The 13,855-nt window shown below is 41.0% G+C and overlaps 1 protein-coding gene across 9 annotated transcripts in view; it reads right to left on the minus strand.

Annotated features, from left to right (window-relative positions):
• Positions 1 to 13,855, minus strand: part of LOC138756979 (apolipoprotein L5-like) — an 89,846-nt gene that overhangs the window by 14,262 nt on the left and 61,729 nt on the right. For all 9 annotated transcript variants that reach the window (XM_069923513.1, XM_069923508.1, XM_069923512.1 and 6 more), the window contains one exon: positions 1,350 to 1,448. In XM_069923513.1, the coding sequence (XP_069779614.1) occupies positions 1,350 to 1,448 (99 nt within the window). The remainder of the gene's footprint in view (positions 1 to 1,349; positions 1,449 to 13,855) is intronic.

The following is a 13,855-nucleotide window of genomic DNA, read 5'->3' on the forward strand; positions in this document are numbered from 1 at the left end:
TCGGCAGTTGGGACCAGTCCAGGTGTTGTTAAGTATGATTAGGCAGGGCTTGCATATTGTAGTTTGAAACCTGCTTTGAATTTGTAATAAACATTTGTGTGGACTGAACTGCTCTCAGTGTGTGTCTCTGTTTTCTTTCGGTAGCTCAAACACTGTGACCAATCTAAAACAAGCAAAGTGAAAGGTACAAATTTACCCAGGACAGTGGTAAATAGTGAAGAAGAGATTATCCAAAAGGGTCTTTAAATTCAAGTTTATCCTACCATTGTACTTGATAGATTGGGAAAAGGTTCTTTTATGAGCAGTCTAGCAAGCTAACTCTAACATACGTACACCTATACAAAGTAGAAGAGCAAGGGCACACTTACAATGCATCATGTTACTGTGACAGCATTATTCATTACATCTCACTAGCAGCATGAGAGCCGTGCCGTGGGGTTAATTCAGGAGCCTAATGGCTGTGGGGAAGGAACGGACTTTAGGTCTGTTGGTACACACTTCTGCACTCTTGAATCTTCTCCCCAATGAGAGGAGGAAGAAGCGAGTGTGTCTGTGGTGTGAAGGGGCCTTTAGTATTTTGGCTGCCTTTTGTCGTCAGTAAAAGATGGTTCCATCAATAGGTAGTTAAAGGATTAGTAGGTATTGATTTAAATTATAGGGGGAAAGCATAACAAGGGAATACGTTGTGCATGAAGAGCGGCGGTAACAGTGCTGGTCAAGCCTATATCTAAACACTAGGGAAGTTGCTTTATCAAAATCTGGGGTAGAGTGAGAAGGAGCATACAAATGCACAAATAGTGTTGGATTCAAACCTATGTGCAACAAAACATTATTTTGCTTATGCTTTGCTCCAGTTGAAAATGAACCAGTGTTCTGCGTCATGCACAGGGCCAGAGTGATGACTGCAATATGCACCAGCTCTATACAATAGACTTGCAGTAAAACTCTCACTGCAAGGGCAGCGCATTTAGCAATAGTAGCGCAATGTTATTACAGCGCCAGTGCCCTGGGTGGGAATCCACAGCGGTGTGTAAGGAGTTTGCACGTTCTCCTCATGTCCGCGTGGGTTTCCTCCGGGTGCTCCTGTTTTCTCCCACGCTCTGAAAGAAGCATGGAGCTGGTAGATCCTGTTGGTGTAATAGGGGCAGCACAGGGCCATCACCAGAAGGGCCTGTTACTATTGCTGTATCTCGAATTAAAATTAAATTAATACAGTCTAATGAAGGATTGATCAGAACAGTGAACCTGCCGGAAGTGGAGCAGGTTTGAAATATAAGGATCAGAAAATGCTTCAAATTAGCAAATCTCTTTCTTCATCAATTCAAAGAATAGAAAGTGATTCCCTTTACCTGTTTTTGATTTTATTCCAATGAAAAGAAGAAAGGAAAACCCAGCGATAACTTGGATGCAACTGGTGATGATGAAGGTCTTTAAAAATTCCTTCCAATCTGAAGAAAAGGATTGAGATTGTTCCAATTAGCAGTTATTCAGTGAAATTGCTTCAGTCAAATGTCACCTAACAAAACAGAACGCGCAAAAGTGACTGCACTGAGGCTACCAGCTACCATCCTGTCAAACTTCCACAGGGGCTCAATTGAAAGCGTCCTGGCCGGCTGAATCACGGTCGCTGCCGAGAATTGGATGGGAGGTCAATCCACAGGGACCATAAGGGTGACAGAGACAATCACTGGAGTCTCCCGCACCCCCCCCAACCACCCAGCCACGTGATCTACCAGAATCGTCATCTGACGTGGGCCCGCAAAATCATCGAGGACCCCTACCACCCCGCACACAGCATCTTTTGGCGACTCATGCCAGGTATAATATACAGGAATGTCAGAGCCAGGACCACCAGGTTCTTCTCGCAGACAGTGAGAATGGTGAACGACTGATGAACTGTTCATACGGACCCTCCGTGACTCTACTATTAATTTAGCAATAATATTTATTTCTTTTAATATGTACTGTGGATATGTATTGTTTGACTGTGTGTGTCATGTCTGTATCTGTGATTGCAGTGTTTTGGACCGAGGACCGGAGAACGCTTTTTGGTCAGATTATACTTGTATAATCGAATGATAATTAAACTTGAACTTGAGAATCAAACAATAAAAACTATTTTGACAAAGAACCATCCATTTAAACAGTTTCCTAGTGATATGAGAAAAAGGAATTGAAGTTGAAGGAAGCAGATATCCAAAGGCAAAGATTATGCTAAGGGTTAAGTAGATCAGTTGTTAGATTCATTAATAGAGGAATATGATCTGTCAATTTGCAAATGACAACTGCAGATAATGGAAAGAACAGCCAAAAGTGACAGGTAACCTTGTTTGGTTGGTTGAAAGACAAAATAATGGAAAATGAAATTTTATCCTGATAATTTTGAGGTGATGCACTTTCGAAGGACTAACAAGTATAAGACATACACTAGTGGTTCTCAACCTTTTTCTTTCCACTCACATCCCACTTTAAGTATTCCCTATGCCATCGGTGCTCTGTGATTAGTAAGGGATTGCCTAAGGTGGCATGTAGGTGGAAAGAAAAAGGTTGAAAATCGTCCCTAATTGACTCGTTATGTTCACGGTTTCATAACTCCAAAGGAAATGGGCCAATAACAATTTTTCTCAAGCAAAATATTTCAGTAACAATTGGGTCCAGAGCAGGGATTCTCAACCTTCCCTTCTCACTCACATCCCACTGTAAACAATCCCTTACTAATCACAGATCACCGATGGCATTGGGATTCCTTACAGTGGGATGTGAGTGGAAAGGAAAAGGTTGAGAACCATTGACCATTGACCCCAGAGAACTGAGAAGAATAGAGAGACCAGGAAAATGTCAGCCTAGGTTGGTAAGGTGTTAAATAAGGGAAAAGAAACATTTGCCTTCATTATCCAGGGAATAGAATGTGAGATTAGCGAGATCATAGAACTTTAATAAAACTATTGCTTGAGTACTGAGTACATTTCACCACACTATAGGCAGGACACAACTGTGCTGGAGAGGGACAGAAGAGATTAACAGAATGGAATGGAATAGTTCACCTATGAGAGACAAAAGAAGGCAGGTTTGCTTCCTTGAAGTCTCTTCTTTGGCTTGGCTTCGCAGATGAAGATTTATGGAGGGGTAAATGTCCACGTCAGCTGCAGGCTCGTTTGTGGCTGAAAAGTCCGATACGGGACAGGCAGACACGGTTGCAGTGGTTGCAGGGGAAAATTGGTGGGTTGGGGTTGGGTGTTGGGTTTTTCCTCCTTTGTCTTTTGTCAGTGAGGTGGGCTCTGCAGTCTTCTTCAAAGGAGGTTGCTGCCCGCCGAACTGTGAGGCACCAAGATGCACGGTTTGAGGCGATATCAGCCCACTGGCAGTGGTCAATGTGGCAGGCACCAAGAGATTTCTTTAGGCAGTCCTTGTACCTCTTCTTTGCTGCACCTCTGTCACAGTGGCCAGTGGAGAGCTCGCCATATAACACGATCTTGGGAAGGCGATGGTCCTCCATTCTGGAGACGTGACCTACCCAGCGCAGTTGGATCTTCAGCAGCGTGGATTCGATGCTGTCGGCCTCTTCCATCTCAAGTACTTCGATGTTAGGGATGAAGTTGCTCCAATGAATGTTGAGGATGGAGCAGAGACAACACTGGTGGAAGCGTTCTAGGAGCCGTAGGTGATGCCGGTAGAGGACCCATGATTCGGAGCCGAACAGGAGTGTGGGTATGACAACGGCTCTGTATATGCTAATCTTTGTGAGGTTTTTCAGTTGGTTATTTTTCCAGACTCATTTGTGTAGTCTTCCAAAGGCGCTATTTGCCTTGGCGAGTCTGTTGTCTATCTCATTGTCGATCCTTGCATCCGATGAAATGGTGCAGCCGAGATAGGTAAACTGGTTGACCGTTTTGAGTTTTGTGTGCCCGATGGAGATGTGGGGGTGCTGGTAGTCATGGTAGGGAGCTGGCTGATGGAGGACCTCAGTTTTCTTCAGGCTGACTTTCAGGCCAATATTAATGGAATACATAAACAAATTAAAAGGAAGAAACTACTAAATTTACTGAAAAAGGAAAAAATAGATATAGCATTTGTCCAAGAAACACACTTAACTGAATTGGAGCACAAGAAATTAAAGAGAGATTGGGTAGGACATGTAACAGCAGCATCGTATAATTCAAAAGCAAGTGGAGTGGCTATATTAATTAGCAAAAATGTGCCACTTAAAATAGAAGAGGAAATAATAGATCCAGCAGGGAGATATGTTATGATAAAATGTCAGATATATTCGGAGCATTGGAATCTACTTAATATATATTCACCTAACGAAGAAGATCAAAAGTTTATGCAAGGTATCTTTTTGAAGGTAGCTAATACGCAAGGGAACATACTAATAGGAGGGGATTTCAATCTGAATTTGGATCCAAATATGGATAAAACGGGGAAAAAAATTAACAGGAAGAACAAAGTAACCAAATTTATAATTAAATCAATGCAAGAAATGAAACTTGTGGACATATGGAGGAAACAAAACCCAAAAGAAAAGGAATACTCATACTACTCGACTAGACATAAAACATACTCAAGAATAGACCTATTTTTGTTATCAGCTAGTATGCAGGATAGAGTAAGAAAAACAGAATATAAAGCGAGAATGCTATCGGACCATTCACCCTTAATACTGACAGTAAAGCGAGAGGACATCCCTCCAAGAATGTATAGATGGAGATTAAACCCCATGCTACGTAAAAGGCAGGATTTTAGAGAATTTATTGAAAAACAATTAAAAATGTATTTTGAAATAAATACGGAATCAGTGGAAGATAAGTTTATACTATGGGATGCAATGAAAGCATTCATTAGAGGGCAAATAATAAGTTATGTAACCAAGATGAAGAAGGACTATAATCAGGAAACAGAGCAGTTGGAAAGGGAAATAGTAAACATAGAAAAAAAATTAGCAATGAAGGAAGATACAACTAAAAGAAGAGAATTGGCGGATAAAAAAATAAAATATGAAACATTACAAACATATAAGGTAGAGAAGAATATAATGAAGACAAAACAGAAATATTATGAACTGGGTGAAAAAACGCACAAAATCCTAGCATGGCAGCTTAAGACAGAGCAAGCTAAGAAAATGGTATTGGCATCAAGGAAAAAAGACAAACAAATTACATATAATCCAAAAGAAATTAAGGAAAACTTTAGAGAATTCTATGAACAATTATACCGAACTGAAAATTAAGGGAAAGAAGGGAAAATAGATGAATTTTTGACTAAAATTGAACTACCAAAACTACAAATAGAGGAACAAAATAAATTAACAGAACCATTTGGAACAGTAGAAATACAAGAGATAATAAAAAAATTACCAAATAATAAGACACCAGGAGAGGATGGACTCCCAATAGAATTCTACAAAACATTTAAAGACTTATTAATTCCGCCCCTCCTGGATGTAATCAACCAGATTGATGAAACACAAAGCTTACCAGATTCATGTAAAACAGCAATAATTACAGTAATACTAAAACAAGGGAAAGATCCACTCTCACCAGCATCATATAGATAATAGCTAAACTATTAGCAGAGCAGGTACCAAAAATGGTAAATTTAGACCAAACTGGATTTATCAAAAAAAGACGCACAACAGACAATATTTGTAAATTTATTAACTTAATTCATGCAGTAGAAGGAAATAAAGCACCTGCAGTAGCAGTTGCTTTAGACGCAGAGAAGGCCTACGACAGAGTAGAATGGAATTATTTGTTCAAAGTATTGCAAAAATTCAGTTTACCGGAGAAGTATATTAATTGGATTAAAGCATTATATAAGGGACTGTTAGCGAAAGTGACAGTAAATGGACATGTATCAAAGCAATTTAACTTAAGCAGGTCAACGCGGCAGGGATGCCCACTATCACCGTTATTGTTTGCGCTAGCTATAGAACCACTAGCAGAATTGATAAGAATAGATAATAATATAAAAGGAATAAAAATAAAAGACAGGGAATATAAAAATCAGTCTATTTGCGGATGATGTGACAGAACCAGAACCAGAACTATCAATAAAATAATTATATAAGAAATTGAAGGAATATGGAGAAGTGTCGGGATACAAGATAAATGTAAATAAAAGTGAAGCAATGCCTATGAATAACGCGGATTTCTCAAAATTTAAGAAGGAATCCCCATTCAGATGGCAAATGCAGGCAATAAGATACCTAGGTGTACAAATAAACAAAAATCTAGGCCAATTATATAAACTCAATTACAATCCACTAATGAAAAAATTACAGGACGATTTAGAGCATTGGAAAGAGCTACCACTAACACTGATAGGAAGGATAAACTGTATTAAAATGAACATTTTTCCAAGGATACTATACTTATTTCAGGCATTGCCAATACAACTGACAGAAAAATTCTTCAAAGAGTTAAAGAAAATAATAAGGAAATTTTTATGGAGAGGGGGGAAACCGAGGATAGCACTAGATAAATTAACAGAATGGTATAAACAAGGAGGCTTACAATTGCCAAACTTCAAAAATTATTATAGAGCCGCACAATTAAGATACCTATCAGATTTTTATCAAACAAGGGAAAAACCAGACTGGACGAGATTAGAATTAGATAAAATAGGGGAAAAGATACCTGAACACATATTATATAAATGGGACGAAAAATTGGTACAACATAGAACTTCTCCAGTATTACACCATCTCCTCAATATTTGGAAAAAGATTCATGTAGAAAGAAATAAAACAAATTATCAATTACCAAAACTAATATTGACGCAAAATAAGCTACTCCCTTTTACAATAGACAACCTTTCCTTTAGAGAATGGGAAAAAAAAGGGATTAAAAGAATAGAAAATTGTTTTTCAGGAAGTAGATTCTTATCCTTTGAACAAATGAGAGATAAGTACAATATAACTAGAGATACAGCGCTGGCATATTACCAACTGAGATCCTACTTGAAAGATAAATTAGGAAGCAATTTGAGTTTACCAGAGGGAAGTAACCTTGAATATGTGATTACAGATACAATGTTAATCAAAAGATTTATAACAAATATGTATATTAAACTGCAAGAAAAGGAGAATAAGGAAACAAATGGTAAAACTAAACAAAAATGGGAACAAGATTTAAATATAAAGATAAAAAAGGAAACATGGGAGAAATTATGTTCTGGAACGATGAGAAATACAATAAATACGAGGCTACGTATGATACAATATAATTGGTTACACAGACTATACATTACACTGCAAAAGTTAAATAAATGGGACCCAACAGTATCTGATAGATGTTTTCGATGTAAAAAAGAAAGGGGAACAACAATTCATGCAATCTGGACATGTGAGAGAGTAGAAAAATTTTGGGATGATCTCAATCAGATATTAAATAAAATAACAGAAAACAATATACCAAAGAATCCAGAGATCTTTCTCCTAAGTAACATAAAAAATAAAGAATTTGGAATTGACTTGAAGGATGCACAAAAATGATTTGTTAAGATAGCCCTAGCCGTAGCAAAAAAATGTATTATGTCAACCTGGAAATTGGAAGATAATTTGAAAATACAACAATGGTATATAGAAATGAATAAATGTATTCCATTAGAAAAAATAACATATAGTTTAAGAAATAATATTGAAATATTCGAACAAGTATGGGAGCCTTACATTAAATACAATAGCGAAAACCTACCGGGAACAAACATTACCTAAGTTGATGGAAGGAGAAGAGAAGAAAAGAATGGACTCAGTAGAATTTCTGGTGTATTTTTGTTGAATGACAACATTGTCTGACTGGCTTAATGCAACCTAGATTGTATACCTAAAATGGATGAGAGGTGGGGGGGTGGGGGGGTGGCTTGGGAGGAGGGAGGGGGGGGGGAGAAAAAGTCACTGTATATGTGTGAAAAAGAAAAAGTGTATATCATGGCTAACGTAATTTATGGTGTGAAAAATAAAAAAAATTTTAAAAAAAGGCTGACTTTCAGGCCAAACTTTTTGGCAGTTTCCGCAAAACAGGACGTCAAGCGCTGAAGAGCTGGCTCTGAATGGGCAACTAAAGCGGCATCGTCTACAAAGAGTAGTTCACGGACAAGTTGCTCTTGTGTCTTGGTGTGAGCTTTCAGGCGCCTCAGATTGAAGAGACTGCCATCCGTGCGGTACCGGATGTAAACAGCGTCTTCATTGTTGAGGTCTTTAATGGCTTGGTTCAGCATCATGCTGAAGAAGATTGAAAAGAGGGTTGGTGCGAGAACACAGCCTTGGTTCACGCCATTGTTAATGGAGAAGGGTTCAGAGAGCTCATTGCTGTATCTGACATGACCTTGTTGGTTTTCGTGCAGTTGGATAACCATGTTGAGGAACTTTGGTGGGCATCCGAGGCGCTCTTGAAGTGAAGGAAGCTGAAATAAGGCTCGAGCACTGTGCGGAGAAGGAATGGGGGAGGGAAACATTTCTCCAGAGTAGAAGCAAATTAAGCTGGAGGCCATAGATTTAATAACAGGTTTGATGGGGATGTAAGATTCTGAAGGTGGTTGGAAATTAGAATGCATTGCCTGAGGAAGTGGTGGAGGCAGAGAACTGAACATTCCTGACGACGGGCTCAGGCCCAAAACATTTGTTGCCTTTACTCCTATAGATTTGCTGCATAACCTGCTGAGTTTCTCCAACGCTCTGACAAGCACTTGAATTTCAAGTCAATGGAAGACTACGTACTGAATGTTAGTAATGGAATTGGTATAGAGGTGTTCACGGTTTTTAATTTTTAAAATATACAGCACGGTAGAAGACCCTTCTGGCGACTTGCAGTCCAGGCGGTGGACTGCTGGAGACTGTGTCGAGACTGGCTGAGGGGGTTCCAGACATAGGAACCGAGATGCAAGAGGGTGCCGAAGGTAGCTGTAGCCTTTCTGATCATGTCGGAGGTTTGCATCTGGAGCATGGGTTACTGATGGTTTGGACTGAAGCTGCAGAGGCTGTGGAGTGCTGGAGGTGAAGCCATGGACTCTCGGTGGGGGGGACATTCTCTTCATTGTTTCTCTTTCTCTGACTGTAAGGGCATTGGGCAATTTCTGCTGACAAAAGGAAATTTCATGTAATATCACATCTGTTTTATTACATGAAAAATGATCTTGAAATCTTAAAACTGGAGCAAATGGAGAAAACCCATGCTGGTCTCAGGGGGAACGTATAAACTCCCTACAGGCAGTGCCAGGTTCGAGCCCAGGCCACTGGCATTGCAATAGCTTTATGCCAACCATGCCACATGGTCAGGGACAGCCTTAGGGCTTGGTCATGTGCTGTTAGACTCCACACGTCTATGAAATGTAAATTAGGGGAGAGGAGAAAGAGAAAGGAAAGCCTCGCTTGAACTGAGTGATCTCGAACCCTGAGGTTGCCGGAAATCTGAAATAAAGGATAATGCTGGAAATATGTAGCAGGCCAGGTAGTAACTGAGGAGAAAAGATCAATACATGTTATAGAATTTTAAAACAACCATTCCATCTTCCTACATACAGGAAAAAAAGACTAATTATCTGAAACTGTTGAATTCAGAGTTGAGACCTGGGGTTGTAAACAGCCATCAGTGGTTATTACTCGAGTTATGTTTGAGTGGAAACAGCTGAAAAAGCCAGAGAGAGTTCAGTGTGGGAGAGGGATGGAGAATTAGACAGAAGACCATGGTTGGACAAAGGTAAGAGGGAGTCAGTGGGACACGAAGCATCCGTGGAGGATTCAAAGGAGGTTCACTAGGATGATTACGGGAATGAAAGGGTTGTCATACATGGAACGTTTGACAATTATTGACCTACATTTATTGGAATTTAGTAGAACGAGAAGGGACTACAGTAAATATTCGTGTATAATGCGACCCACCTTTTTTTTTGCGGGGAAAAATGGAGAAAAATTTTACCCCCGTGTATAGTACGACCCCTCCTTTTTATTGGCCCAAAATCGTCATGGAAGGACCACTTTGTCAGATTGTGGAAGAAAAGTGGTGTTGCGCTAAATGAAATGACAAAATTATCGTAATAAACATAATCAATTTATTGTTCAAAATATATACGTAAATAAAAAGAAAAACATTATTTATTTTTAAATCTATCAAAATCAGACTCATAATCATCAGATGATCCCAAAAGTGCATCCCATTCTTCTCTGTTGACCTTCTCTCATCTGTGTCCAGGCCTGTTGTGTCTGTTATTTCATCTTCAGATTCACGTTCATAGTCTGAAGTAGTGGTGGTACTTGCATTGGCCCCTAAAACATCATCTTCAGTCCCATCCATTTTGTTGGCGATTCCTGTCATTGAAAAACTCAGGGAGACCATATTACTTGGAAGTGAATCCCAGGCCTCCTTCACCAGGAAACCATAGTGGATAGGCCTGCTTTCTTGAGATTTCCTCCAGCTGTTTTCTCCACTTGGTCTGAGGCCATCCAGGAAATCCAATCTTTTCTAACATGGTCCTTAAATTGCTTATTAAGCATGACATCAAGGGGTTGCAGTACCCTTGTCAAGCCACCTGGAATAACAGCTTGGTGTGTCTTGAATCGCTTGAGCTGTTTCTTTACTGCTTCTGTCAGATGGGCTTGAAACTGGTCCCACACTAACATTAACGGTTTCTTTAAAAGAGATCCAAGTCTTCTATTCCACACCTTCTCCAACCACAGTTTGACGCCCTCTTCATCCATCCACCCTTTGGGCTGGCAGTGTACAAGAATGCCTGGTGGGAACTTTTCTCCTTTTGCAATGGTCTTACACTTAAAGATCACCATTTGCTGTAACTTGGACCCATCAACTTCTTTCTTCTTTGGCTTGGCTTCGCGGACGAAGATTTATGGAGGGGTAAATGTCCACGTCAGCTGCAGGCTCGTTTGTGGCTGAAAAGTCCGATACGGGACAGGCAGACACGGTTGCAGTGGTTGCAGGGGAAAATTGGTGGGTTGGGGTTGGGTGTTGGGTTTTTCCTCCTTTGTCTTTTGTCAGTGAGGTGGGCTCTGCAGTCTTCTTCAAAGGAGGTTGCTGCCCGCCGAACTGTGAGGCACCAAGATGCACGGTTTGAGGCGATATCAGCCCACTGGCAGTGGTCAATGTGGCAGGCACCAAGAGATTTCTTTAGGCAGTCCTTGTACCTCTTCTTTGCTGCACCTCTGTCACAGTGGCCAGTGGAGAGCTCGCCATATAACACGATCTTGGGAAGGCGATGGTCCTCCATTCTGGAGACGTGACCTACCCAGCGCAGTTGGATCTTCAGCAGCGTGGATTCGATGCTGTCGGCCTCTTCCATCTCAAGTACTTCGATGTTAGGGATGAAGTTGCTCCAATGAATGTTGAGGATGGAGCAGAGACAACGCTGGTGGAAGCGTTCTAGGAGCCGTAGGTGATGCCGGTAGAGGACCCATGATTCGGAGCCGAACAGGAGTGTGGGTATGACAACGGCTCTGTATATGCTAATCTTTGTGAGGTTTTTCAGTTGGTTATTTTTCCAGACTCATTTGTGTAGTCTTCCAAAGGCGCTATTTGCCTTGGCGAGTCTGTTGTCTATCTCATTGTCGATCCTTGCATCCGATGAAATGGTGCAGCCGAGATAGGTAAACTGGTTGACCGTTTTGAGTTTTGTGTGCCCGAGAGCGCATCGGATGTCCCCCAAAGTTCCTCAACATGATTATCCAACTGCACGAAAACCAACAAGGTCGGGTCAGATACAGCAATGAGCTCTCTGAACCCTTCTCCATTAACAATGGCGTGAAGCAAGGCTGTGTTCTCGCACCAACCCTCTTTTCAATCTTCTTCAGCATGATGCTGAAACAAGCCATGAAAGACCTCAACAATGAAGACGCTGTTTACATCCGGTACCGCACGGATGGCAGTCTCTTCAATCTGAGGTGCCTGAAAGCTCACACCAAGACACAAGAGAAACTTGTCCGTGAACTACTCTTTGCAGACGATGCCGCTTTAGTTGCCCATTCAGAGCCAGCTCTTCAGCGCTTGACGTCCTGCTTTGCGGAAACTGCCAAAATGTTTGGCCTGGAAGTCAGCCTGAAGAAAACTGAGGTCCTCCATCAGCCAGCTCCCCACCATGACTACCAGCCCCCCCACATCTCCATCGGGCACACCCATCAACTAAGAAGCACAAAACTACGGTGAAATGGGTCCTTTCATGACTTGTCATCTTTACATAAACCGTTTTACTACCCACTTTGTCAATAATTCTGTTACCAGGCATATCAAAACACAAGGGAATTTCACCTATATTGCCGATATTATTCATATCAAAGTCATCTCCGTCTTTAACTGAATCACAAAATCGTGAAAACTAATTATCTTTTCATCTAAATCACTGGGAATCTTCTGTGATATCTTGGTTCACTGTCGTGTGGCCAGGGAATGCCTCTTCATAAACCTCTGACACCAACCCTTTGACACCTTGAATATGCCACTCACTCCATATTTGCGAACTTTCTGCAGTTTCCTAGCTTGAAGATGGAGATGGAAACAGGTGATAATGTAATCATCCTTTCTCCGCCTCTCTACCCAGATCTTCTCCAGATCTGGATACAGAGCTTGCTTTCCCCTACGAGCACATTTGGTCGTGGGCAACTGGGCTATCTCTGATTTCTGCTTCCTCCAAAGCCGGATGTTACTCTCAGCCACGCCGAATTCTCTGGAGGCTGCACAGTTTTTATTTCTTTCTGCATACTTGATCACTTTCAGCTTAAATGATGCATCAAAAGCACTGCGTTTTCTCTTCATTCCAGGAGAATACATCACGGATAGAAATTAGAACAACAGCAAAATACGTATATCTAGAATAACTGTTCATGCATTTTCTATTTTTAATTCCAGAATATGTTTTGCAGGTTCCCATTTAACATTCGTTTATATAAGTGAGCAATCGGTGTCTTTTTAAAAACATCTTGGTCTCATGTGACCAAGTACCACCAATATAAACAAAATCACGTGGTAAATCAGTCAATGTACACATCTGTTGATAACCTTACTGATTGTTACACCTGACAGAATTTTTTTTTTAATTTTACTCCCATGTATAATGCGTCCCCCCCTACTTTGAGCTCAAATTTCAGTACAAAATTTTTCGCATTATACTCAAATATTTATGGTAATTCAAACATTTTGAATGTTGAAGAGCATGGACAGAGTAGATGTACATCAATTGTTTCCCACACTGAGAGAATTTAGGACAAGAAGGCACAACTTCAAGATTAAAGGGCATCCATTTGGAGCAGGAATGCAGAGGAATTTCTTCAGCCAGAGGGTGGTAAATCTATGGAATTTGTTGCTACAGGCAGTTGTAGAGGCCAGGTCATTTTATGCATTTGCCAGGGCATCAAAGGTTATGGGGAGAAGGCCGGGCAGAGGGGCTGAGTGGGAAAATGGATCAGCTTATGAATGAATGGTGGGGCAGACTCGATGGGCTGAATAGCCTATTTCTGCTCCTACGTCGCTTTTATGGTCTTAAGGAGAGAAATGGTCAGTCAACGTTTCAGGTCTGGAGTCTAAAGTGGGGGGGGGGAAGATAGCAAGTCTATAAAAGGAGACAAACAAGTGGGCAATGGAAGGAGAGGGGCTGAGGTGAGGGCAAAATGGATAGAGGAAGGTGAGTGAGATGAAGAGACAGGTAAGGAGCGGACTTTAACAGAGGTTCTCTGCAAAGCAGCCAGCCAATCTCTGAACCTGCAAAACAAATTCTGGAATTAAAAATAGAAAATGCATGAAATTCTCAGCCAGTCAGACAGCATTAATGGGGAGAGAAACAATTTCAGGCCTGGGACCTTTTACACGGCAGTTTGAGAGGGCCGAGTGGGAGAAAGAAATGAATCGTGCAGGGAGTG

This window comes from Narcine bancroftii, chromosome 3 (genome assembly GCF_036971445.1).
Source record: "Narcine bancroftii isolate sNarBan1 chromosome 3, sNarBan1.hap1, whole genome shotgun sequence".
Taxonomy (NCBI): Eukaryota; Metazoa; Chordata; class Chondrichthyes; order Torpediniformes; family Narcinidae; genus Narcine; species Narcine bancroftii.